The following is a 24,565-nucleotide window of genomic DNA, read 5'->3' as shown; positions in this document are numbered from 1 at the left end:
GAATTAAAAAATACATTATAATAAAAGCTGTACGTTTTAAGCATTTAGTCAGTTAAAAGATGTTCCATGTTAATTGCCTGTGTCAGCCTCTTGGACAACAACATTAGCTCTAAATATTTAATTATCCAAAAATATTTCATTTTCCTTGAGCAAATTCCACCAGAGAGTTGGTTGATTAATATTATGTTGTAAAATGATTAAATCAAATCAAACTTTATTATTAAATGAGGGTAGAAATTTGAAAAAGAATTATCTTTTGCAGTTGTTCTACAACCATAAATCACTGTTTCCACTTATTTTGAAATCTTTGTTACAAAATCAGAAAAAGTAATAAAAACATAACATTTAAACTGAGGGTAGGGGTGGGGAAATCTTACCTTTTCCAGTTTGGACAGAGCAAGAGAATAGCAGTCTTTGGCTCTGAACTGCATGAATCTCATGTTGGCTGGGTGAGTTAGCTCTGTGATAATGCTCAGGCTGGAGAACAACCTGCATTTTAAAATAATGTCATGGTTATACTTCTAATTATAACAGTTCACAAATGTAAGGCTCTACACAAAGCTGCAGCTTGTGCTCGTGTCCATGTTTTAAATGAAATCCCTGAACCTGTGGTGGGTCTGGGCCCAGTGAATTGCTGGTCCAACAACACATTCTCTGTGAATGTACCAAGAAGCACACACTGAGCTCACAAAATACTTAAATGCTAGAAATAAACCAACTTCATTTCATTATTTTTTATTTCATAGTTGGTACAATATCACAAATCTGAAGGGAACAACAAAAAATGCAAAACTTTAAAGCTTGTACTTAGTACCTGGTTGCATGTAAAGTATGACTGATTTTATTTACCCTTTCCAGTTGATTTTTCTTTCTTGAGGTCTGTTTGTATGCTGTGACTACAGTCTGAGCAATATAGATGAAAATTGACACTTGTGGGAGTTGCTGAGAAAATGTATGTTTATGTATACTTATGTTCTCACTTTGAAATATTTACATATACAAAGTATTTATAACTTAACACCAATTCAGCCTTCCAGTAACTAAAAGCAGCGAAGAGAGCTCTGCTGTGAACTGGCTCAATTACACAGATCTCCAAGCAGCAGACTCAAGAGCCCCTTCCTAGCACTCAGGGCTCCAAGAAACAGATAGAAAATCATAGTTTACACTATTTATATACTAAACAAGTTGGAATAGAACAATATATTATTATTAAACTCTTTCCTCTGCAGATTGTGTCAGAAAATGAGATGTGCATTTGTAGCCTCTTTTGCTGACCCTGGGGCCACTTATCTACACTGAGAAATAGGTAATTGTAATACTAATTACATCATTGATGTGGCTTCTGTCTCACTTTCCAGGAAAGCAGCATTTGGTGAGTTAGTGTCAAATGGAATTCAGTGCACCCTTTTGCCAGTCTTGTCCTTTTCCCTCACTTTTGCAGGGAGAAACATCTCTGAAATGGCAATTCAAGCAAAGCCTAAATGAAGGAAATGTATATCCAGACTGTCTGCCAATATGTGTTAATTCCACATTGTATTTGAAAACTAACACTACAGAATTCAGCGTTAGGAGTAATAGGAAATTAAAAGCTGATCTCATGATAAAATATACACAGCAGGAAAAAATGCAGGCTGCTATGTTTCTCTTAAAGATGGTTTCATGTCTTTCACTGAGATATGAAAACTTATTTATATTAGGAAATCAGTTTAAAAACGGGTATTGGTAAAATATTTTACTTACGAGTGCCTTTTAGCTGAATTAGGGGAAGTTGCTCTCTAGGAAGTCAGGGACAGATTGCATTCAGCCTTTTAGCTGAATTAGGGGAAATTGCTCTCTAGGAAGTCAGGGACAGATTGCATCTTGCTCTGGGTGTAAGGCACACTGCCTGTCAGCTTTTAGCACTGGAAAGGTTCCTTCTGGGCAAAGATACATCTCCTCTACCCCATTCTAGTAAGAAAGGACTGATGGGGAAGAGAAAGCCCCCCCAGCCTGATGGGAGGCATGGCTTGCTACTGAACTTGTATTTGGAAATCAGACAAGCAAGGGAGACACGTAGTTCTTTCCCAAACCACAATGACAAACCCAGAAAACCATGCAATGCCATCATAGCACCTCATTTGGTTTATCTCTAAATTGGTGATGACAGCTAGATACCAGCCAAAACACTGACCTGTGATGTGTACTGCTGGCAATTGGCTTCCTGCAGGATTTGAAACAGCCTTGAAGAGGTTAACCATAAAACTTTATAGTGGTACAGACCTACTGCCTGGGGAAATGTGCTGTTTTTCTGAGGAGGGCTCGCACCTGTCTACAGGTGCTTGGCTTCCTGTTTAATTTTCAAAAGTGAAAAGCATCTTAAGGTGTAGTCCAAGACTATTAATTTCTCCTTTTATTTTTGAGCTGTGGTAACTCGTTCTTGGTCAGTGTGCCCATTTGAGTCACACTTCTGTACTCCAATGCCAGGTAAGTCAGTGCTGTGTCACCGTTTTAATTGGGATGGCACAGCTTGTAGCCCTAAAGATGCTAATAATCCTGTCCTTATAAACAATGCCTCTGCCTTCCAGGGTGGGGAGCACACTCTCCTGGCAAAGCAGGACTGCTAATTTATGTAAATCGAGGAATAATGACACAACTGTGAGAACTGCCAGCCTGGGCTGAAGAGCCTGGGTTACTACAGCTCTCTGACATGGCTTTTTCAGGCCTGAGTAACTCACACCAGGGGTGTTTAGATCAGCCTGAACCCTCTGAATGGTCTCACCTGCTGAGACCAAAGTGGAACCTTTGTCAATGCTGTGATATCATTGAAAACAGCATATTAAATCCAGGGGTTAAAATCCTCCTTTAACACTGCAGTTGGTGTCAAGTGCTCCTGCTCTCTACCATGCCCAGTCTTTTCTTCATTACTTTCTGATATTATTAGCTAGTCAATATATTTTTAAAGGTCATTTAGAAAAGTATTTACCTTCATGCAATGAATATAGTTTATTCTGTAGAACAGGTAAATGCCACTTTTTTATGCCTCTTCCCAGAGTTCACTTATTTCTACAACTTTCACATAATATAAAAATGCAGTGAAATTATTATATGTCTTTTAGGGGAAAAAAACCAAATTAATTTATGCAATACACTATTTGTGAAAGTTTACAAAATTTTGTGGAAAAGTGTTACTAAGTCTTAAACCAAGGTATTTTAACTTACTTTGATTGTAACTGTGCAGTGTTAAAGTAATACTGACCCAGACACAGAGTTTATACACGAGTTAAAGCTGCCATCTAGTTGCAACCAATGTGCAAGACAACTGAAGGAGTGTACAGAAGCATCTAATGGCATACATATCATATGTAATTTCTCTTTTACAAAGTAGAACACAGCTAGAGGAAAACCAATTTTACACGTTTACTTTTGATACAATTCCTTTTTCCATTTGGGAGTAAACTGTATTTCAGAAAAACTGATCTATATGAAAAACCTTGGTGAGTGCCCTAGCACTGTATGGTTAGGAGCAGATCTGAGTGATGCCTGGATAAAGTTCAATCATAGCTTCAACCCAAATTTCATAGGTGTGAGTATGAATCACACACCTGTGCAAGTATCAGGTACCAATTCAGAAACTGAAATGTTAGAAAAAGACAGAATTAATGTTTCTTGTGCAATGCAGATTTTGCTTCCTTTGAGCACATGCAGAAATGCAAAGAGCATTTAACTGCATTCTCACAGAGCTGCATTTACAATCTCCTTTGTATTTTAATGAGCTCAATTTTCTAAACCACTGGATTCAAACCACTTTACTATGTATCTCTCTCTGGTCTTTTGTGGAAGGTTTGACACAGAAAACAGGTAACTGCAATAAAACCAATATTGAATCATATTCAATTTCCTTCCAGGTCCTATTAGAATGAACACCAGGAAGTGCTAGGCTTAAACTCCAAATCAGGGAGGCATTTCATAGCTGACTGTGTTTTGTTTTGTGTGAGATTTTTTGGGTGTTTTTATTAAGAAAATAATATTTTTCTCAGCTCAAAGTGACATATTTTCTTCATACTCACTGAACCAAGATATTGAACACAAAGGCTTTAATTAGGAGAGTTGTCAAAAGGAACAGTAAATCTCATTCTCATCACAGACTCCTCAGTCTGATCATATTATACTCTCATGACTCTTGCCATGTTGCTGTCATTTTTAATGTTGTATAGATGTGTCTAAAAACCTAACTTTTGTGCAAAAGTAAATATTCAAAATGTGAACACTTATTACGAACTTCACAGTGATGCAGTGTTTACCTCTCAGCATTAGAAGGATCTGCTTTTCATACGGGCTTTAGTATTATTGTGAATTTTCTTTTCTCAACTATGTTTCATCCTAAGTCTTCAAGAGTAACTTTATTTTCCCTCCTGTAAATCTGGTAGCTAATTTGTAAAATGATTATCTGGTTTTGAGACGCAAAGCATTTCATCTGAGCTTTCAGGAGAATACCTCAGGATTCTAAGTGAATTGCTAAGCAGGGTGGGAAAAAGTTTGTCCATGTAAGACACAAATTCATGCAAGGAAAAACTTAAGTAGAATTAAAAAAAAAATAAGCTCTTGGCACAAGAGGCATCAAAGATTTCACAGTTAATGAGGATGTGTAGACAGATTGCAAAAATGCTTTACCTGAAGAGGGTTTGAACATTCACAATAGTCTTGGCATCTGCCATGTAGTCTTCCTCAGCACTCATCGTGCTTTCCTTGTCCACCACCACCATGTTAGCTGCAAAGGTGACCCCACACCTTAATAAGTCATCTAGGCTTTTGTGAAGAGAAAGAGGGAGAAAGAAACAAGCAACTTAAATATGGAACACCTGAAAGAGTAGCCATGGGTTGGCATCTGCAGATCAGCTACGTAACAGCTTCTAATACAATCAATGATAACTTCTCAATTAATTGGTAGAATAGAATATAGAATCTACTTCAGTAGGTTGTTACAGTCCCTCTCTTTTGTTAATTATAAATTTATTTCAGTTTTTTTTTTTTTTTTAATAAGCCTTTAACAGTTACTTGGGAACACTTCGGCCCTACCCACTGCAACAACTTGCTCCATTGCAGTTACATCTGACAACAGAAAAACCCAAATAAATGCTCCTGATTGCTCGTTCCCACAGTTTTATTTTGGTTTCAAAATGTTAATTAATTAGCTGGAGTGTTTTCAGGATGCTTTTAGGAGCAGCTGCAGAGCAGCAGAACTTTGTGCACAGCTGGACAATGTGTGAAGCCCAGCTACAGAAAACACTCACAGACAGCTGAGTTGCAGTTCTCATCATGCCTTGTAGCTTTGTCTCCAAAATGAAGCATGTTTCAGTTGTTTTAACAACATTTTCCACAGATCCTAAGCACCTTTTGACAAGTGTGGTGGGTTTTTTTAACAATTTATTTTGGAAGAATTTATACCATTATTTTTGAAACTGCAATATCACTGATGGTTGACTACAACAAAAGAAAAACTGATTTTATGCGATCTATGAACAACTGCAGTGCATAAGTCCAAACTTTTTTTTCTAAGTAATTTGTATTTCTGCTTTTTCAGACTCTCAGTTGATCCCTGAAAATAGCAGCATATTCTTAAATACCCAGATTTTCTGCATTTCAATGTTTTATAAGCTCAAAAGCTGTTCTTATTTTAGCAGTTACATGTGGCTGGCTTGTGGAGAATTTGAAAAATGCTAATGTGGAAGTATTATAACTCTACTTCTCAGGTACCTCTAGCTAAAGGTTTCTCAAGATTGACTAGAGTTCTGCACAACTGCGAGATTTGTTCAGTTACAGATCTCAAATCCTACCCAAGGACCAGGGGACAGGTACCTACTGCTTGACATATTTTGACGAAGTGAACTCTGCTATGAATTTTAGTAAAGATGGTTTTTTTGTGAGCCATCTACTTCTAACAAAAAAAGAATGGTAAATGAAAGTAATTTCTTTGGTGGTTTTCTCTCTGAGATGATGATACTTCATTGCTGGTTAACAAATGATAAATATTTGAGATACTTATAGATAGTAGGTGGTACTTTGAGAATGTATTTTATATTTCTTAATTAAGAAAGGAAAATATGCATATTTTACAATGTATTTCTTATCTACAGATGGTCAGATCTATTAATTGTACACGATTTAAAAACATGGTGAGGAAAACACAAGGAATATGTACAAACTATATTTTTAGAAGTATTCTTATTAATGATAACAGATGTCAAAAAAACCCTCTACAAACTACAGTTGCTTATTGCACCAGGAATTAAAGTGATTTTTGCATCAGAAAAGATGCAGAAGTTTATGCTGGTATTACTGTGAACTTCTGAATTCTGAATAATCACTTATTCTAAAGACTACATGCTTCATTTTTTTAAAAATGCATTTAATTCTGAAAGAACAACAAAACACCATTAGGGAGGGATTTGGCAATTTCCATTTTGAAATAAACTCAGTAAATTTAAACAGAGTTTAATTTTCTACATTAGTAGAACATGTTAACATCTGAGATATTAATTACTTTAAATACTTCGAGTATTCCCTCTTGAGTACACATTTTGATGCCATTTGAATTTTGTCTTTTTCCTTTTATATCACCTCCTTACTAAAACTATCTCATGTTTCATTTCCAGGTTGGGAAAAAAGACAACAATTTAATTATTCTGCCATTATGAGTTCTTTTTATAATTATTACATAATTAATAGCTAATAAAGTAGTAGATATTAATAACCTGTGACACATTTTGCTTTATAGGAAAAAATGTAAAGTAAATAACACTTCTGTGGGCTCTTTCTGAACCTCAGAAGGACCTGGTATCACCAAGGTAAATCTGTAACTGTGTCACTGTTATAAGCAGGAAATAAGCTTTTTGATTTCTACAGGGGGAAATTAACACTATGGGCTTGTAGCCTCAATTCAGTATGCACTATGTAGTGAAGAAGTTTTCTTTAAATTTACAATCTACACTAAGGAGTTTACTAAAATATTCATGAGTCCTTGCTCTTCTCTTGTTTCTGCCTGATTTTCACATTAAAGTTCTGTTGCTAAACCTATATCCATAAACATATATTAGCAGAGGTGAAGACAGATATGTAGGAGTAAGTGATAATTTAAGTAGTGTAAGATGAAGACTTTTGGACACATTCAAGACTGTTTACATTCTGTAGCTGTCTTTACAAAACCTGAGTCAATGAATTCCAAGAAATTTTAACTCAGTACAGACTGACACTAGAATCAGGACTATGATCTGTTCATTTGTAGAAACATATGAACTCACCTAAATAAGTGTTAATCTTATGTTTTTGAACATGTTAACTTGTGCTCCCTGTCATGCTTTTCCCTAATGAGCTCCTTTATAAATCAGAAACGTGAAATCCCAAATTACAGCAGACAGACACAGACTATGCATGCAGAAAGCTCATCTCCAACTACACCACACACAGCAGAACATGCAATGACAATACACACACCAAACCACTGAGACTACAAAGGTAAGTTTGCTAACAGTTATTTCACCTACTTGTCGATAGAGCCCACCATGTAGTAAACCATTGGAAACCAACAGATTGCATCCAGAAAATGCATATCTGGCCTAAGCAGCAGATGGAATTACAAAATGAAACACAGTATCACAACAGCAGCATCTCTTCCAAAAAATTTTAATCAACTGGTAGTTTGGGGTTTTAAAAAAAAAACAAACTTTCTTAAACTTTGGCATTATGATGTCAGTTAAAGCAGGAAATAGGTTTTCAGAAAGCTGTGAATCAACACTTTGTGATCATAAAGAATGATCAGAATTAACATGCTTATATTAGTAAATGCACTCTAAAATCAGAAATGTTATGGCACAGGACAATTCCAAATGTAAGAACAAATGAGTAATGTCAAAGCCACACTACCAAGTTATACTCTAATGGGTGTCTTAGGAGGACTTAAAATAAGCATCAACAATTCTTAATTAAAATGTAAAGTGGAAATCAAATCATCGTTTGGGTTTTGTGACACCTACTGCTTTCAAGCCTACTCCCTTTCAGAGGAGTCACTGCAAACGCTGCATGGAGAGAGACAACAGTAAGGGTGCTGGTTTAATTAGCAAGCAGAGCTTTTACTTCACATTAATCAGTCAAAAGTGTGTTCAGCTATTAAGTGTCAGAACAGCACTGAAGTGTGTGAAGTTGGGCACTGAGCTGGCACTAGAGGGCCCCCTGTGCCCATGGCTTTGCTCTCCCACTGTCAGTGGAAGTGATTTAGCCTCATTTAGGCTTCTCGATTTGTGTAATTCACTGTATGCCATAGTACCTACATAAAAACCTTCTGTTTTGCCAACACAGGTGACTAAGGAGCTGTCTGAGGGAAAGTGGGACACTTCACAGCAGGCCTTTGTAGAAAAAATCACTTAAACTGCAACAGATCTACACAAATGGAAGTGTCAGCCCTGGAATCACAACCTACAAGACATTTTTGCTTTCTTAGCTTGTTCTACTATTCTGTGTACAGGTAACCTCCATTTCTGTGTCTTTCAAACTGTGATTTTAAGTAGCTGAGCTGTACCAAAGTGTTGCAAAAAAAACCCCCAAAAAGCTAATTATTTATCAGATTATAAATGAACCAGTCTTGACATAAGCAAATTTCTCTGAAATATTAAAATCAAGCAATGAGAAAAATTCCAGCAGTCACCAAGAGATATAAAAGTAACAATAATACTGCAGGTTTAAATTTTCATCCGTGGCTTTAAATAATTTTAGATAAAATGTGTCTGTGGGTGTCCTTTTGGCTTAAAGAACTGTTTATCTTTGAGTGTAGAGTTATTAAAAATATACCTAACTGGTCCAGGCCACTAAGTGCATTGTGTTAAGTAGGTTAGTGCTGTCATGTAGCTGTGAAACTGTTATACAGCTTGCTTTTTACAATGTTTATTAAGCTATTTAATTTTAGCAGTAACATTCACATTTTTGGGGGTAATTTTTAGAAAAACTTAGCTGAAATATTGGCCATGAAGAATAAGAACATTTAAGTTTACTATGGCCATTAACAGTCAATAAAAGTTCAGTTTTGTATATGACAGTGAACATGCAGCATGATTTTTGTCACCAACTTTTCTCAAAGATAAGTGTGCCATAATGTTTTTGATTTTCAGCTGGCCATGTGAAAGGGGGTCATCTATTGAATAATGGTAAAATGAGTTTAAAACTTATCAAAAAGGGGAAAAAAACCATTTTCCTTACGGGTTATCCAGCAGTAATACAATGGGGTTTAGTTCTTTCTTTGGTCGGTAATAAGCTCTCAGTGGGACAATGAAGTTGTATAAGCCATTTCCAGCAGTTTCTGCTGCAACTATAATCAATTTGTTTTTGAATCCATAGGCTTTGGCATCTTCATAGTAGTTATGCTGGCACCCCTAAAATCAGAGTAAAAAACAAGTTCGGTGGATGTGAATATTGTATCAGATGACCCGACAGAGACCTCGTTAGACATAAACACTTGGAGATGAAAAGGAGGAGAGAATATAGTATTATAGAAAATACTGCACAAACTTCATCTCTAAGGAGAAATCAGAATTTGGCTCTGCTCAGATGCAAGAGACAAATGAGAGTGCAGGATTATCCAGTAGCAGAAGCCCCCTTTACCTTATCTAGTCTTAGACAACAGAAGGGTACTTTTTCATGCAGAAGATGACAAAAGGTGGGAGAACTTCCAATATAAGGAGAGTAAGGAGGATAGCCTTTGGCATACCTAAAATAGAAAACAAACCATTTTTCAGTATAGCCAATTACCAAACACAGCTGCCTACACAAGTGTTTTATGGGATGTTAATACATACGTCCAAGTTTTAGATCAAGCACACAAAATGAACTATGTTCAATAGAGGTCAGAAGAATGTATTTCTAAGCCAGTTCAACAGAACTTAGTGAAAGCTGCCATGCTTTGGGGGACTGAAGGAATTTTGCTTGAGTTTTTGAAAATAGTTTGTTGTATCACAGTGTGCTGCTGTAGTGTTTTGAACTGGAAACTTTTAAGTTAAAAAAGGAAGGAAAGAAAGCAGAACTGTACTTTTGCTCTTCCTTCTCCATTTTTTTTTTCCAAACATTTACCAAGAATGAGTGAAGTCATTACCTTTTAGCTTTAATAATGTACTTTCAAAATGGCTGAAATAAATTCTAAATGGCAATCCCTCTTCCCGATGAGGTGAAATTTCTAATTGGCCTTAGTTTATTTTTTATGAGAGACCTTTTAAATCCTGCTGTTTCAATCTGCACATTTAAGATGACTTGTCCTATTAATTTTTTCTCTGGAGCTTGATAATCTTCCCTGGGGCTTCTCACGCTTGCCATTGGTGGAAATGGGAAACTCTGCTGGTTGAGGCACTGGTTTAAATTGTGTATTTCAGTTTTAACACCCCTGTCAGCAATCCCAATAAACATAATTGCTCATCTGCACAGCAAGATTGAATCTTCTGGGTTTATCTGAGTAATGCATCATTACTTTCAGTAACACACTAACAAGCATGTGGAATTAGATGTGATAATTTTGTCCTGTACTGCTTTTTTGTCATTCCTGCATTTTGAAGTTGCACACCCAGCTCCAGAATTCCAAAGCCTGTTGGATGATCTGATTATCACTGGATTTGCATGGCAGGAATACTTATCTGTTTACAAATTTGTTGAGTGCTCACGTAATAATTATAGAAATAAAATAAAAGCCCTAGAATATGCTATGAATGCATTGCAATACATGACTACAGCTTTTAGAACTGCAAAGAGAAAATCTCCAGCAAACGGAAGACTTTATCTGTTGCGTGTTCTTGTATTTCAAAGCAGGCTTATGGCGTTCTGCTAGCATTTCCTCTATGGGAATAATTCCATAATTGCACTTCATGGAACTTCCTTCCTAGAAGTGCTCAGATTGATCTGCATTCCAAAAAAGATTATCGATGCTCTTTACATATGGAGTTAACTTTTCGCTTTATGTGACATTTAGCATACGTACTCAAAGCCTGCAGAGCCTTCCTCGTCGGAGGGGGTGGTTTCATCCTCGGACTGGTCGCTGAGCAGGTCGCAGGTGGGCAGGGAGGAGGAGTCAGCCACCTCGAGCACGGGGGCGATGCTGGGCCTCCTGCCCTCCCTGCCCCCCTGGGCGGGCAGAGCCAGCGTGGCCCCGCTGGCCCCGCGGCACCCCGTGTCCTGCAGATCGATGGCCACGGTCCCTGCGCAGGGAAAACAGGGAAAACGTCTCCTCAGTGCTGCTCAGAACGTGGGAACGGCGTTCCCGGATTTACTGGGGGCTGCCTGGCAGAGGACTGGCAGCAGCACTGTCCGGGTGTGTTTATTTCACTAAAGTAAAACAAGTATTTCAGCTGTACTCAAGGAAAGCAACGCTTTTCCTGACAATTAGTCTGTGTCTTCTTGTTAACTGCCTCTTTTACATCATGCCTTATATAATCAGTCCATATTAATATGCATCAACAACGTGTAGATTTTACTTGAGGTGTTTGTTAAATTAAAGAAGCTCATGAAAACTTCTTAGAAACAATCAGGTGTGAATGACAAACAAGTACTCATATGATTTACCCCCTTGTTTTGCTTTGCATTAACTTCATTATTACTTTTTTTTTACCACAGTCTTAAGTAGTTTACTTCCACTTTGTTAAGTAACAGAGAATCAAATTCCATTTGTTTGTTTGGGGGTTTTGGTTTTGGTTTGTCTGCTTGTTTGTTTTTGTCTGGGTTTTTCTTTTGTTTAGTTTGGGTTTTGTTGTTTGTCTCTGGGTTTTTTTTAAATATGAGGGTAAATGTTTGAAGTTTTTATAGTCATTCTCTCTATTCATAATTACAGTTTCGTAAAAGCTTAGGAAGATGCTTTAAAATGTGCTACTCATTAAATAAGAATATGTTGTGATGTAATCTTTTTTTTTTTTTTTTTTTTTTTTTTACTTACCCATGCTGGCTATTATACTGTGTACTGGTAACCTAGAAGCTCCATGATAAGATAATTTTGATTCATGGTTTTTTCTATGCTTTTCTTGCTTCTTAAAAGCAGAATTCTCTTCTTTGGTGATATTTATATAAAAGCATATATCAGTAGAACTCATGATATATCGAGGACCTGGATTCAGCAAAATGTTTTTGTTATCTTCCTTTCTAACACCAATCAGACAGACTCCAAACCTTAATTAGAAAAGGAAAGGCATGGTTCATTTTGCATAGTCCTGCAAACACCAGAATTTCCATTGTCAAAAATGAACCTCAGGTATATTTTTATTCTTTGCACATTATGAACATTTGCAGCTTTCTGAATGACAAGGATGTTTGAAAAATGTGTCCTGCTAAATAGGCCACATCAAATCAAGCAGATTTTATGAGCTCATGAATTCCCAGGCAGTTGAGTGTTTTTTGTAATGCCCATAATATTCTCCTAATGTTGTTCTAGTTGATTTTTTCTGTCAGATGAATAGTCCTTTCTGGGAAAATATTGGTAGAAAAAATGGATACATGATATGAAAAATTATTAATCATGTTAAATTGTTCCATTATTTATAAGTAATGGAGACCATTTTCATAATTCATTTTCCCAATTCACTTATAAAATGTATTTGATTAGTGACAGAAAAGAAGGAATTACAGAAAAAAACCCTCTTTTTCTCCTTGATTAAGTATGAGAATAAAACCAGCATTTAGGGTTTGATAAATGCTTATTTTATCAAATATATAAACATACACGATTTGTGTTTATTTTGCATGTTCATCTCACAGAGCAGCACTGGAAAAGTGATGCATCATCTGGACCTTAAAGCAGGTATGTTATCATCTAACAGAAAAAAGAGTTTTATGTTTGAACAATTACCAGAATGTACCATGTGACACCTTCAAATTGAACATTTTCCTTAATATGAACAAGCGACAAAGGAAGCCAGATTTCCAGCTGAGTCCTAAATAAATTTTAAAAACCCCATACCCTCCCACCCATTCATTTCTAGATTGTTTTGGACTTGGAAAAGGATTGTGGTTCTTGAAAAACCTCCAAAAAGTGCCTTTTTTCCTGGTTGTCCAGCTTATCCTTTATATCTATAGAGCACTATTCTCAGACTGAGATGGGCTGCTCAGGATGAACATAAGCTTCTACCTGACCAGCTCCACTCACAGAAATAAATCCATATTAGTGGCCAGCAGCTTAAACCCAGAAACAGATCAATGTGCAGTACTGTGCCTTTAGTGCAGAGCCACGTTGCAGGCAAAACAAGTAATTATTTCTTTGAACTTTTGATGCTTGATAAGAAAAATAAACATACTTTTTATGTGCATGGAAAGAAGCATATGTGAAGCTCTTCCCCTCATACTCTGCAAAAAATGTACTTTCTTCCAGGTTGATGTGATACACTTCATTACCAGAGCATCTGCCATACATTTTCTGCCATTGTTCTGGTGATTGCTGACTCTCCCTGAAACATAAAGAGAATAATTTAACACTTAATGCAAAATTCCTATTAATCAGAATGGTATTTCCTGTCAATAGAAACTACAAATGTCTACTGAAAAGGTCCCATAGGCTAATCTGAAAGAAGTATTTGAGATCAAATCTTGGTTATATTGTAAGTACAGAGATTATCTTGGTGTATTAAAGAGCATTTTCTGCTAAGTAATAGATATATGAGAGCATGTACTTTAATACCAAGATAGAGATGGCTCAATTACTTTAAAATCACACCATAATATTGTGTGTGTAATAAATAAATAAATAAATAAAATAGTGCAGTAGGTATAGAACAGCACAAATAGCCATGTAATTTCAGAACACTTTCCCTTATTTCACTTTTCCCCCTAAAATAAAATGGTCACCTGTTTAATGTCTGCTTGGTTCCAGTGAGTTGCCTGAAAGCTTCCCATGGGGCTGTACTGTAAAGATCACATTAACTCCAAGTCAGAAAGATTATTTTCTTCCAGTATCTTGTATCATCAAACAAACCCTAACAGAGTTGTATTACTAGTTTAGATAACCAGATAACAGTTAAAGATAAATGTTAAGATTATTAATTAAGATTGATAATGAGATTATAAATAAGATTCAAGGTAGAATTTTGGTGTCTCACAGACTAAAGTTTTGAATTCCACAAACAGCTGAGAAGACAACAGGATTATTTGCACCTCCTTACCAGGTATTTAAAATTTGAGTCCTACATATGGTTTCATGCAGGTACTAATAGCAATCACAATAATAAAAGGATAATTAAACAGGAACTAATGTAAAGGAAAGCAGTTCACTATTAACATTAAAAGTCTATTTAACAAATTATTTTCATTACGTAGATCTAATTTCGTATTTTGTTTGGTTTATAAATACATGTATATAAAATTTTTATTTATACTTTAAATAATCTACTTTCACCTGATATTTTTACTTAGCCAAACCCAACTGCTCATCTGACTTCATCTTTCATATGCATAAATAACGGTAATTTCACCTACTTTAACAACTAGCAGTTAATTTACCTCTTGTTCAACAACAGAATATATCTGGAAAAGCAAAAAAACAACCCTCTCTGAACTATAAATTGGTCAAATCCAAAGCAGTTTATGTCTGCAGTACAATGACAAATGTCCTTTTGGAGTCTGTCTGAGAATAAATGCTCTGAAGAGTGCTGACTGCAGTAGATAAATAATAACTAGACATTTTCACTTTTTCAGTCTTTCTGTATAAATACAGAAGAGTATTCTTACAGTAACATATAGTGTACATTCCTTCTGAAACACATATTATTTTAATCCTTCTGGATTCAAAGTAATGCTATAACTATTTGTGCAAAAACCTTTTTCTTTTTGCTCCTAGTATACAATGACCAGACTAGAAAACAGTTATTTTTATTATGCTGGTTACATCTATTAATTCTGATTGCAAAAGAAATCTTAAGCACTTTTGAATTCTCTGACAGTTACTTTGCATCACAGTTGGGAATCTGTAAATGATCAATGTGACTGTATTAAACAATGAAATGCTGAAGTATTAAGTACAGCAGAAATCGTTTCCCTTTTCTGTGTTTGCTTTTGTGCTGAAGGAAAATTCCCTGACAACTGTTAGGAACACTGCTCTTCTTTTAGGTGCATGTAATATGAAATAACTGGAACAGGCTCTGGATTCTGTGCATGTCACAGAAGTACAAGGTAGGCAGATAAAAAAATGTATAAAGAATGTGTTTCACCACAGTGCTCAGCAGGTGTCCAAACAATGTTTTGTTGTCCTCCTACTAGGAGATTTTAGTGCACGCTGCCATTAAAATCTTGACATTTGTTGTTCTCGGTAGTAACAGTTCCAGGAAGAATTTGTTTTCCCCATTCTGGGCAAAGGGGAATACTAGAAATGTCATATAGAAAGTTAAATAACTCTGCTTATAAATAGATATATATTGGGTTCATGACTACTTGAAAAAGAAGTTAGCATGTTACAAGACTTATATAGTGTATATGCAGCTATTCCATTTCTACAAATATATTTAGAGATTCACTCTTTATTGCATCTGTGTGCCCACGACATTTCAATCAAAAATACCTTATTATTCCAAGAATACAGCATAAAAGAGATACACCAGATCTGGTAAAATTATTTTAGTGAATTCAGAGAGGCTCTATTGTGACTATGCAGTCTGCAGAGACACCATAATTCTGCACCCCTTTCAGCAGTGTGGTCATGTTAAAATTAAAAATCACGGAGGTTTGTTTGCCTCTTAACATACAGGCATAGAAGAGTAAATACTACATGTCATCAAAAAAACTTTTTTTTTTAGTTCATTGAAACAGACCTTGAAATTAACCTATTAGAAAAGACATTCTTAGGATTTGTTAGTGCTCATAAGTAGAACTTTGTGATAGAAACACTTTAATCTACTAAACCAGAAATTCAATTTTTTCATATTTTATATTGTGAAGTAGCACAACAGCATGCAACAAACTCTTAAATACTGGGGGAGGATGTCTTTTCTTCAAAACTATACTGCCTTGAGTAAGACATTTTGATGCTTTTATTGTGCAGAAAGTTCCATTTTCTTTTTTAAAGCTGTAATTGTGTGAGAACCCAGGGTAAGCTGTTTTCTAGCTATCAGCTGTGACTTTTTCTATACTTACTGTCCCCTAGATGTATGAACCAGCAGAGTGATTAATGTAGAAGTAGCTGGACATATGCAATTTAGAGCTAGCATAGCATATTTGAATTCCTCTTCACATACAACATGATCTGTAGGGAAAAAAAGAAGGATACAAATTGCTTTACAAAATTAACAGAACAGAATTATCACTTCCTTGTCTAGGAAAGTGGTGAAGATGGATCAATCAAAAGTTGGCCCAACATCTTAACTTTCTGCTTGAACCTTGGAAATCAGCTGTGTATGATTTTCCCTGTCTGTGCTATCTAACATGGATGGCTACTGTTTTAAATCCAGATCACAGCTAAATGCTCTCCAGGGCTTGCTGATGGCATGAAAAGGAAATAGAAATTATTCTTTAATGTAATTCCCATATATCTGTGACAGTATTGAAATAGCTATTAAAAGGGACAAGCACAAAACTTGTAACTGCTTGTCAGTGTATAAACATAAATTCAGAGAGGTTTTGTAAAACCATGAAGGCATTTAATACCAAGTCAGTTTTTCCCCTCTGAACATGGTCTTTGGTTCTTTTGAAGGGATCGGAATTTGCTCCTAATCAGAAAGAATATTACAAGTAGTACAGTTGATGATCAAAACATAGGCACATGAAAATTGCTGAGTAAAGGCAGGCAAACAACCTCCCCAGCCAGACCTGAACTCATGCTTCTGGTTTCACCAATGTGACACCAAAATCCTTAGAACTTCCTTGCCTCTCTAAGCTGCTTTCCTGCCAGAATTACTTGTATAGCTATAAGCATGACACTTCCTGAAAATAAAAGTGAAGGCATATTGTGCCTTCTCTGTTCCTTTTATTTTGAAATATCTAGAGGCTTTTCAGTAACAGAATCACTTACTACTGAATTGAGTAATTAATTCTCCTATTTTCTGAAGATCAGGGCCTATTTAAATGTCATAGGGAAGAGATGAATTTAGTTATATAAAGACACTGTCAAATATAGGACAAAATGAGATTTTTCTTCCTGCAAATATATTTCAGCTGTAGCAATTAAATATTTTCTGCAGAAAATGTTTCAGATAGAAATATGTTCTTTTAGTTGACCATATGCCATTAATAAACCTACTTGAATTTCAAACTAGAGAGGGTAAGGCATAGTTGGTGGCTTGAACAGAATATCTGCAATCCATTACCATTAGTGGGATGACAGAGATATATGGAAGTGAATACCACCTTCCTGACACTGAAAGATAGAGAATTCTTGCTAATTTTTAATTTGTTTAGGATTTTGCCAAATAACCTCCCCTTATTTTTAGTTTGGAATGTTGTCATATTATAGCTAAACATTTTGAAAATACAAGAAAAAATACACAGGGTAATGATTTCATCCTCTGTTACTTCAGATCTTGTATTTGAACCCAACTGTACATGCTGGCCTAAATATATACAAATCGAAGTTAATAAATCACAGATGGCACAATGAAGATGAAAACTGTAGCTTCAGTCCTCCAGATGCACTCTACCCTCTAACACCTATGGTGAACTTTCTTGGCAGATCTTTATGTAAAATATAATGTTACCAAAGAATACAGCATACAGTAGAGATTGCTGTCCTACAACAGCCTCTTAATCATGTCTGTAAGAGATTCACATGGTGTTGTCAAGTGTTTTTACATCAGGAGCCCTGGAGCTGGACTTTTGGACTATTTTTGCACTTGTTTGAGACTCTGACCTTCTGCAGGTAAGTTCCTGTATTAGACACAGACCAAGTCAAAAATGCCTTGTTCATTTCTCCAATTATTTGACAGTTTCTAGCCTTCCTATAACGTTAACTGTGTATTCTGTGTATGCTCAGGCCTTGTCTTGAGGAGGATTACACAGAACTTTGACTGCTGCCTCTTTCAGAGGTGAGCAGGGAGGAAGCTGGATGACAGCTCTCCCCCTCCTCAGGTCTGGGACATCACTTGTGGCCCCTGACAGCAGGCACCAGAATCAGCAAATTACTCATGCAGTGTGACAGTGAGGCAGCCCAGGAAATTGCAGTTTGTCTCAAAGTGAATATTAAATATGTCATATCAGCTTGCCAGAGAAAGAAGTATTTTGATTGAGTTTATACTAAAGAAATATTACATGTAGAATTTCCGTAAGTTGCTGTTTCTGTTGAAAATCTATTTTGACAGCAGTTTTGTTGCTAAGTCTGTCTCAAATGGATGTAGTAATGCAGTGGGGTGAGTTATGGTTTCTGTGATGTTACTGAGGATAAAACAGACTCAAAATACTGATTTATGCCTGCAGCAGCAGCCATGTGGTAAGAATGACCTAGACCTGGCACAATTATTCTGAGAAACCTTACTTTTGTCAATTTGATAAGTTAACATGACCACTACCAGATCTGATAAAGAAAAATTCCCATCCATTACCTCTAGACTATTTTTATCTGTAATTGGACAGATTAATCATCTGCTGCATTTAATATCCATTTAGGTGAATCTGGACTATGTTTCTTTGAAATAAACTACTGAAGCTTTGATGTCAGGCTTCAATAATCTCCGCTAATTCATGGATGCATTTTGAATAAATAGAGAATGTCAAAATGTATCCCCGTTTCCTGGAATTGTAATTATATATAATTTCCAAATATTCAAAGTAAAGGATATATATACACACACATACACATACAGATATACACAAAAATTATAAAACTTTTAATTTCAGCTCAGAAAATATTGAATTTAGTAGTCTCTGAATTGCATAAATATATTGCTCTGCTGTGGAAAATCTTCACTTTATTTCCCTTTTGTGCTGAAATGCAGGGCCAGGAGGTTGCACCAAGGGTACATGGCCTTTTGTAGCCTTGTGTGTTTGAAAGAAAAGTGGGAAGATTAGGAATCTAACTGCCAGCATTACTGAAAGAAAAACTGGGCATATCAAGGCATTTTTATATCGGAAATTACTAGGGAGAAATCAGAGTATTTCAGCTCAAGAAATAAGATAGTTCCCCATCTGATGACTGTGATGTTAACAGTGGCTATGTATTTATAGTGTTCACACCTTAAACTTGCAAAGGGTTTTGCTGGGACATTTATGCCACTGTAGCAATGTAAGCAGGTTAATATTGTAAACAAAATAGTTAAAATTCACTGTTAAAAATATCAGAAGGCACAGAATGCAAGGATGTGTGTGTGGCACCAGGTGGAAAGTCAAGAAACCTGACTTTCTGACAGGTCATATGAGCCTGGCCAAAGTGCCTCCATTCTCTTGCTTTGAGGACAAAAATAAATTCTCATTCTCTCTCATTAAAGACAGGGAGGATGTTTAAGTCTTGTTTACAGGATGGGAATACATTATAACAATTACTTTTCCCACATACTGTTCCCTACTCCTATAGGAACATGCAGTCAGTATCTGAATTTCAGGACTGCCTCATGCAATCTAGGACTGGTCAACCTAATATAAGCTGCTGAGGAAATGGGCTGCTAGTGCTTTATACATTTTTAATGTTATTAAAAGTTAAACTTTAGTTAGGAGGTCTATTTGGTTATATTTCATCTAAATTCAAAAAGTTAATTTTTTTGACAGCTGTAGTCTCTAAACCAGTGTGTAAAGAAAAAAAAAAAAAGAAGAAGAATAAATGCTATTACTGAGTGCGTCAGGTTTATAAAAATGCCCACTATTGTTCTGGGAAGCCTCTGGAAGAAAACAATCATTTTTTCAAGGAATATGAGATTTAAAAGAAGCTTTTACATTAAGGCCGTAATAAAGCAGCCCTGAATCATAATAGGAAAAGCACTTAGAAAAATGTTCCAGGTGGTTGTGACAAATTTCACTCGTAAACACTCTGGACAGGTCTGCAGTCTGCAGCCCCCACTGGGTACATGTTTCAGGATGATGAAGTGTTGGGTGACATCAATACCAAAGGGAGATCCTCTCAGGAAAATGTATGCAAACTAATATTGTTCTCGTGGCTCCAGCAGTGCCTAACCATCTGCAGCAGGTGAGCATCCAGTGGTGATGCTGAAGTTCAGCTGAAGGAAATTTTACCAAAAGTTTTTTTGGTTGTTGTTTTTTAGTTTGGTTTTTCTTTTTTTTTTAAATATGGTCCAAATTCTATAACACTTCAAACAGACATGAAAAATTGCCTCTGTTTTAAAAGCTAGTTGTATATAAGCTCCTACAGAGACAACCCATTAGGAATAATGAAACTCTCTTAAAAGCACAATTTGGAACAACAAATTAACACAGTTACTGATAAAGGAAAGCGGCCATGGCTAAGGGAGCAGGGATTATGTTTATGCTGGCTGGTTTTAAGGGGGAGATGAAAAAGTACCATCATTCTCATCACAGCAGGAGCCTTATTCCCCTCTGTGCCATTTCATACTTGAGAATACACTTTTATAATTTCAGAACTGCTACTGATGGGGTTTCTTCTTCTTTCTAACCCAGTGGTAAATTCCACAGCTTTTACAATTACAGCTTTAACTGTTGCTCTGGAGCAGTTCTGCTGGAATTTAGTTTTTCATCACATTCTGGGATGATGGAGGAGACTAATATTTTTCCATAGAGTTGTTTTTATTTTTGCAGGAATCAGCAATCTTTCCTTCCTTGGAATATAATTCAAGAAAACTGAATTTTCAAAATTGCAGCTGAAAAGGAAAGCTTCTCTTTTATTTCAGGGCTATTTCTCCAAAAGTATTTGTGTGTTTTTGCACATGAGCATTTGTACATCTATGTACTTGCATAAATGACTGATATAGACAGAAAGAAAGAGAAACATATAATGCAGAGAAATAGTTTGTCAAATAATAGGTGGTGACAAGAGTTATTTTCTCAGATTTCTTAACATCATTTTGCATTTTATGCCATGGTTTCTAAGGCATGCATTTTACTAGATATAGAATTAAATTATATATCTCTCTCCAAAATATTTGCAAGTAATTAAAATCATGTTTTTCATACCACTTGGTAAAAAACAATGAGGAGATTTTTCCCTCAATCATTTGTTGGACTAAATCTGAATAGATCTTCTTATACAGCCCTTAGTAACTATGTTTTAGTAGACAGAAATGAATTGCAGCCATGGGTACAGTAAACTGGAGACTTGCCTGGATCAGGAACAAAGGAGTAGCTACACATCAAATAATCATACTCTCTTATATTATGTAGCATAAAAATATTAATTCTTAAAAGTGCTTGTAAGTTAAGTCTTTATCATGGCTAGGATGTGTATTATTTTACAAAACTGCACATTTAATCAGTTTCTAAGTAGTAAATACACCCAGGGATTCTTGCTTTGTTGTGTTCATGAAGCAAACTGTCACTGACAAGTGCTTCAAATGCCAGCAATCGTCCACTTACCTGCAAACTTGATGTGGAATTTATTCTCAGGCTTCAGTATCTGAACATACAAAGGACAATTTGGAGCAAAGTCTTTGACTGCCCAAGCTCTTAAAATAGTTTGGTGATCCTAGAAGAAAGAGTAGGAGGGGGTGCCAATGAAATAAAAATAACCATGTCAGATTAGAAAAGGAATCTATTATCAGACTTGCTCCATTGAAGAAAACTCATTTTAAGACCATGTGGCACCAGCTGGTATGGATGTTTATGTGCAAGTTATATAATTGCTTTACTTATTAATTTCCAGCAATCTTCCACTAATAAGGTATTTTGAACCTCTCCTATTTTTCTGCAAATGCTAATGATTGTGTTATTTGGAAAGGGGTAGCATTTGGATATGAAATGATTGTGTGAAAACTTAAGATGGCAGTGATTAGTCATGTCTAATTAATCAAGAATTATGTAGCATAGATGTCCTTACAAAGAGACTCATAATTAAAATAGCATTAAATGACGACATCAAGAACTGAGAGTTTAAAATTGTGGGTGATTCTAAAAATATCAGTTTAATTAAAAGCAGATCTGAATTTTTGTGGAACTAAAACATTTGCACAACTGATGTCAGGATTTAGCCAGCTATTAACCAAAGATTCCAAGAGATTTTTCAGGCTGTTAAGTTTTTGTTCTTGTAACCACATGGCAAGAATGAGTTAACTGCAGGGTGAACACTGCTAATTATAAAAGTCATATATGTGATAGTGCATTTATATTTTGAATTTTGTGACATAAGACTAATTCCAGTCTATCATCCATCAGATTTTTATTTATTTCAAAACAAACATTTCAGAGCAGTATCTAGGAATCCATTCCTGGATTGAAATGCCTTACCTAGTCATTAAATTGGTGGTATTTAAAGATAAAATGTAAAGAATGATTCATTATATTTGCAGCATCAGCAGTAAGAAAAGGTTTCAGACTTGTGAACACAAGGGAAAATCTCTGCCTGGAACAGAGTGTAATTGACATTTTCAAACCATAATATTTTATTATCAATTGAGATGTTAGCAAGTTTTTCTACTAGAAAAACTAAAATGGAGTAATAAGAGGATGGCAAAATATTTCACATTTTTCTTATTAATCGTTTGATAGATGTAGGATTGCTCTGCCATTTAGGAGATTTAAAAGCATGGGTGTGACCTGCTCTAGGTTTTCCTTGTATGCAGCCACTTTTTTTTTTTTACTTTTCTGTAACATATGGCAAGCTACCCTCCTCAGGATTTTGTGTTTGTGTGTGCTGTAAGATTTTCTTGTTTTTCTTAAGGTAATGACACACCAACACAGCTAGAAGCAGCAAGTGACTGGGTAATGTGCTAGATGGCTCTCACACAGATATGCTACAAGCCTAGAAATATAGTTATCTCTATGTTAGATATTTTCTTGGATTTTTTTAATTATAGTTTTTTAAAGCCCAGTTTTATCAGAATGTGCAATGATTGTTAAATATAAGAATAAAGATTTCATTATAAAATGATTCAAATTACACTTATTTTATTAAAAACTCAAACAAAACTAGACCCATAGATCAACTCAGTGAGTATGCACTGTTAATCCAATAATGTTGCATTAATGTTTCTTTTTTTCTCTTTCCAGTTGGTATACCCATGTGTTTGTGTACAATGGTTCCCAAGTTTTTTGCTCAGTTATTCTCCCAAATTCCACTCTGAAGAAGGACTCCAGGGGAGAGAAAGAAAAATACAGGTAGGCACCTTAAGTGATTTCTTAGATTCAGTCTCTTCATACAGTATTGTGGCTCTCTGTTTTTAAATGTTGCAATTTCTATGCTATATTGCAGTCACTTTAAAAAATGTTCACCTTTCTCCCAATATATGGTATATATGTGCCCACAACTAACAGAGGTAAGTGAAACAAAATTATACTTCTGTTCCTATTATTAAATATATGTTTCTTTGGAAGGTGAGTGAAAAATATGATCACTCTTCTGTGTGATCTCCACACAATGAACTGCAGTCAGTGATCAAAAATTACCACAGATACAAACAGTGATTAATATAGAGGTGATATTTAAGTTCATGTACGAAAAGCTGCAAGTTTTAAAGTGGGTGTATTTCAATCATAAGAACTCAAGGAAATGCATTTAATATGTATTTTTAAGTAGTTCTGTTAATTAAACCTCTTTTTTTGCCACACATAACTGGATAAATTAGTTATATCCTGCTATGTTTGCATCCATAGTGTGATGCCATTAAGGCACTGTAATTTAGATTACCAGTACAGCAGAGTCACACAATTTGATTAATGAAACAGAAAAAAAAAAGGTGCAAGCTTGAATTGGACCATCTCTGAATTTTCAGAAAACATTAGAACAAAGCTGTCAGCAACAGCGACAGTTGTCACTAGAAGTTATTAACTAACAAAATAGCAAGCAATGAACAGCCAGGGGTACCCATGGCAAATGAGTAAATCCTCTGCTTGAGCATTGTAGCTGGGAGGATAAAAACCCTCAAAAAATCACTTGAGTAACAGCACCTCTTCTGGTCAGGAATCTCCTCCTTTTATTTTGACAGCTGTCATGCATAGGAGAGGGTCCAAGGCTCTTTTAGCAGTTTGTCAGCTTCTCAACAACAGCAGGGTGGAAAATCAGTGGTACTCATAAAGATTGTTACTGGGATGACAGCTGAACTTCCTTCAGCCCTGTGACAAACAAACCTCTATACTACCATGAGGCTGGAGCAGTGTAGGAAATACAATAAATTTCATTTCACAGCCCTAGGGGGCAGTAAGATAAAATAGTTTTTTTAAAAAATTAAGAATTTTCCACTTGCAGTATAAATAATTGCATTTTCTGTGAAAATGTAATCTGACAGCAAAAGGGAGAACAAGGCAGAGATGTGATACCTTGTTTCAAAGCTTCAGAACCCACTGACCCTGAGATATCACTGTGGCCCAGGGGAAGGGGCCTGGAGAGAGTGTTTGGTGAGATGTGCCTGTTTGTGTGCTCCAGGTACAAAGAGAAATGAGATTTAATAGAAGTCTGCAGTGGCAGGTCCATCCTGGTGTTTCCTGAGGGCAGGAAGGAAGAGCTGCAGTGGGCCATGGCTCCAGAGCCAGAGCTGCACCATGCTGC

At 35.9% G+C, this 24,565-nt stretch overlaps 1 protein-coding gene and 1 long non-coding RNA gene across 12 annotated transcripts in view; one reads left to right on the top strand and one right to left on the bottom strand.

Annotated features, from left to right (window-relative positions):
* KCNT2 (potassium sodium-activated channel subfamily T member 2) overlaps window positions 1-24,565 on the bottom strand; it is a 119,735-nt gene that overhangs the window by 24,791 nt on the left and 70,379 nt on the right. For 6 of the 11 annotated variants that reach the window (XR_012581397.1, XR_012581398.1, XM_074546260.1 and 3 more), the window contains exons 14-24: window positions 21,442-21,550; window positions 16,111-16,219; window positions 13,834-13,890; window positions 13,287-13,436; window positions 11,936-12,165; window positions 10,988-11,204; window positions 9,628-9,733; window positions 9,226-9,398; window positions 7,521-7,592; window positions 4,651-4,785; window positions 378-489 (exon numbers count right to left, since the gene is read on the bottom strand). Coding sequence is in view for 9 of the 11 variants with exons in the window: in XM_074546260.1 (XP_074402361.1) it covers window positions 378-489; window positions 4,651-4,785; window positions 7,521-7,592; window positions 9,226-9,398; window positions 9,628-9,733; window positions 10,988-11,204; window positions 11,936-12,165; window positions 13,287-13,436; window positions 13,834-13,890; window positions 16,111-16,219; window positions 21,442-21,550 (1,470 nt within the window). In the remaining 2 variants the exon portion in view is untranslated. The remainder of the gene's footprint in view (window positions 1-377; window positions 490-4,650; window positions 4,786-7,520; window positions 7,593-9,225; window positions 9,399-9,627; window positions 9,734-10,987; window positions 11,205-11,935; window positions 12,166-13,286; window positions 13,437-13,833; window positions 13,891-16,110; window positions 16,220-21,441; window positions 21,551-24,565) is intronic. The other 5 variants (XM_074546263.1, XM_074546267.1, XM_074546265.1 and 2 more) reach the window with 3 other exon arrangements.
* Window positions 1-24,565, top strand: part of LOC113459275 (uncharacterized) — a 58,546-nt gene that overhangs the window by 16,625 nt on the left and 17,356 nt on the right. The window contains exons 9-14 of the long non-coding RNA XR_012581399.1: window positions 1,230-1,306; window positions 8,332-8,497; window positions 12,751-12,793; window positions 15,091-15,153; window positions 17,642-17,827; window positions 23,071-23,178. This is a non-coding gene — a long non-coding RNA (uncharacterized LOC113459275). The remainder of the gene's footprint in view (window positions 1-1,229; window positions 1,307-8,331; window positions 8,498-12,750; window positions 12,794-15,090; window positions 15,154-17,641; window positions 17,828-23,070; window positions 23,179-24,565) is intronic.

Source organism: Zonotrichia albicollis, chromosome 8 (assembly GCF_047830755.1).
Source record: "Zonotrichia albicollis isolate bZonAlb1 chromosome 8, bZonAlb1.hap1, whole genome shotgun sequence".
In the NCBI taxonomy this organism is placed as follows: Eukaryota; Metazoa; Chordata; class Aves; order Passeriformes; family Passerellidae; genus Zonotrichia; species Zonotrichia albicollis.
This window is presented reverse-complemented; position numbering and strand designations above follow the sequence as displayed.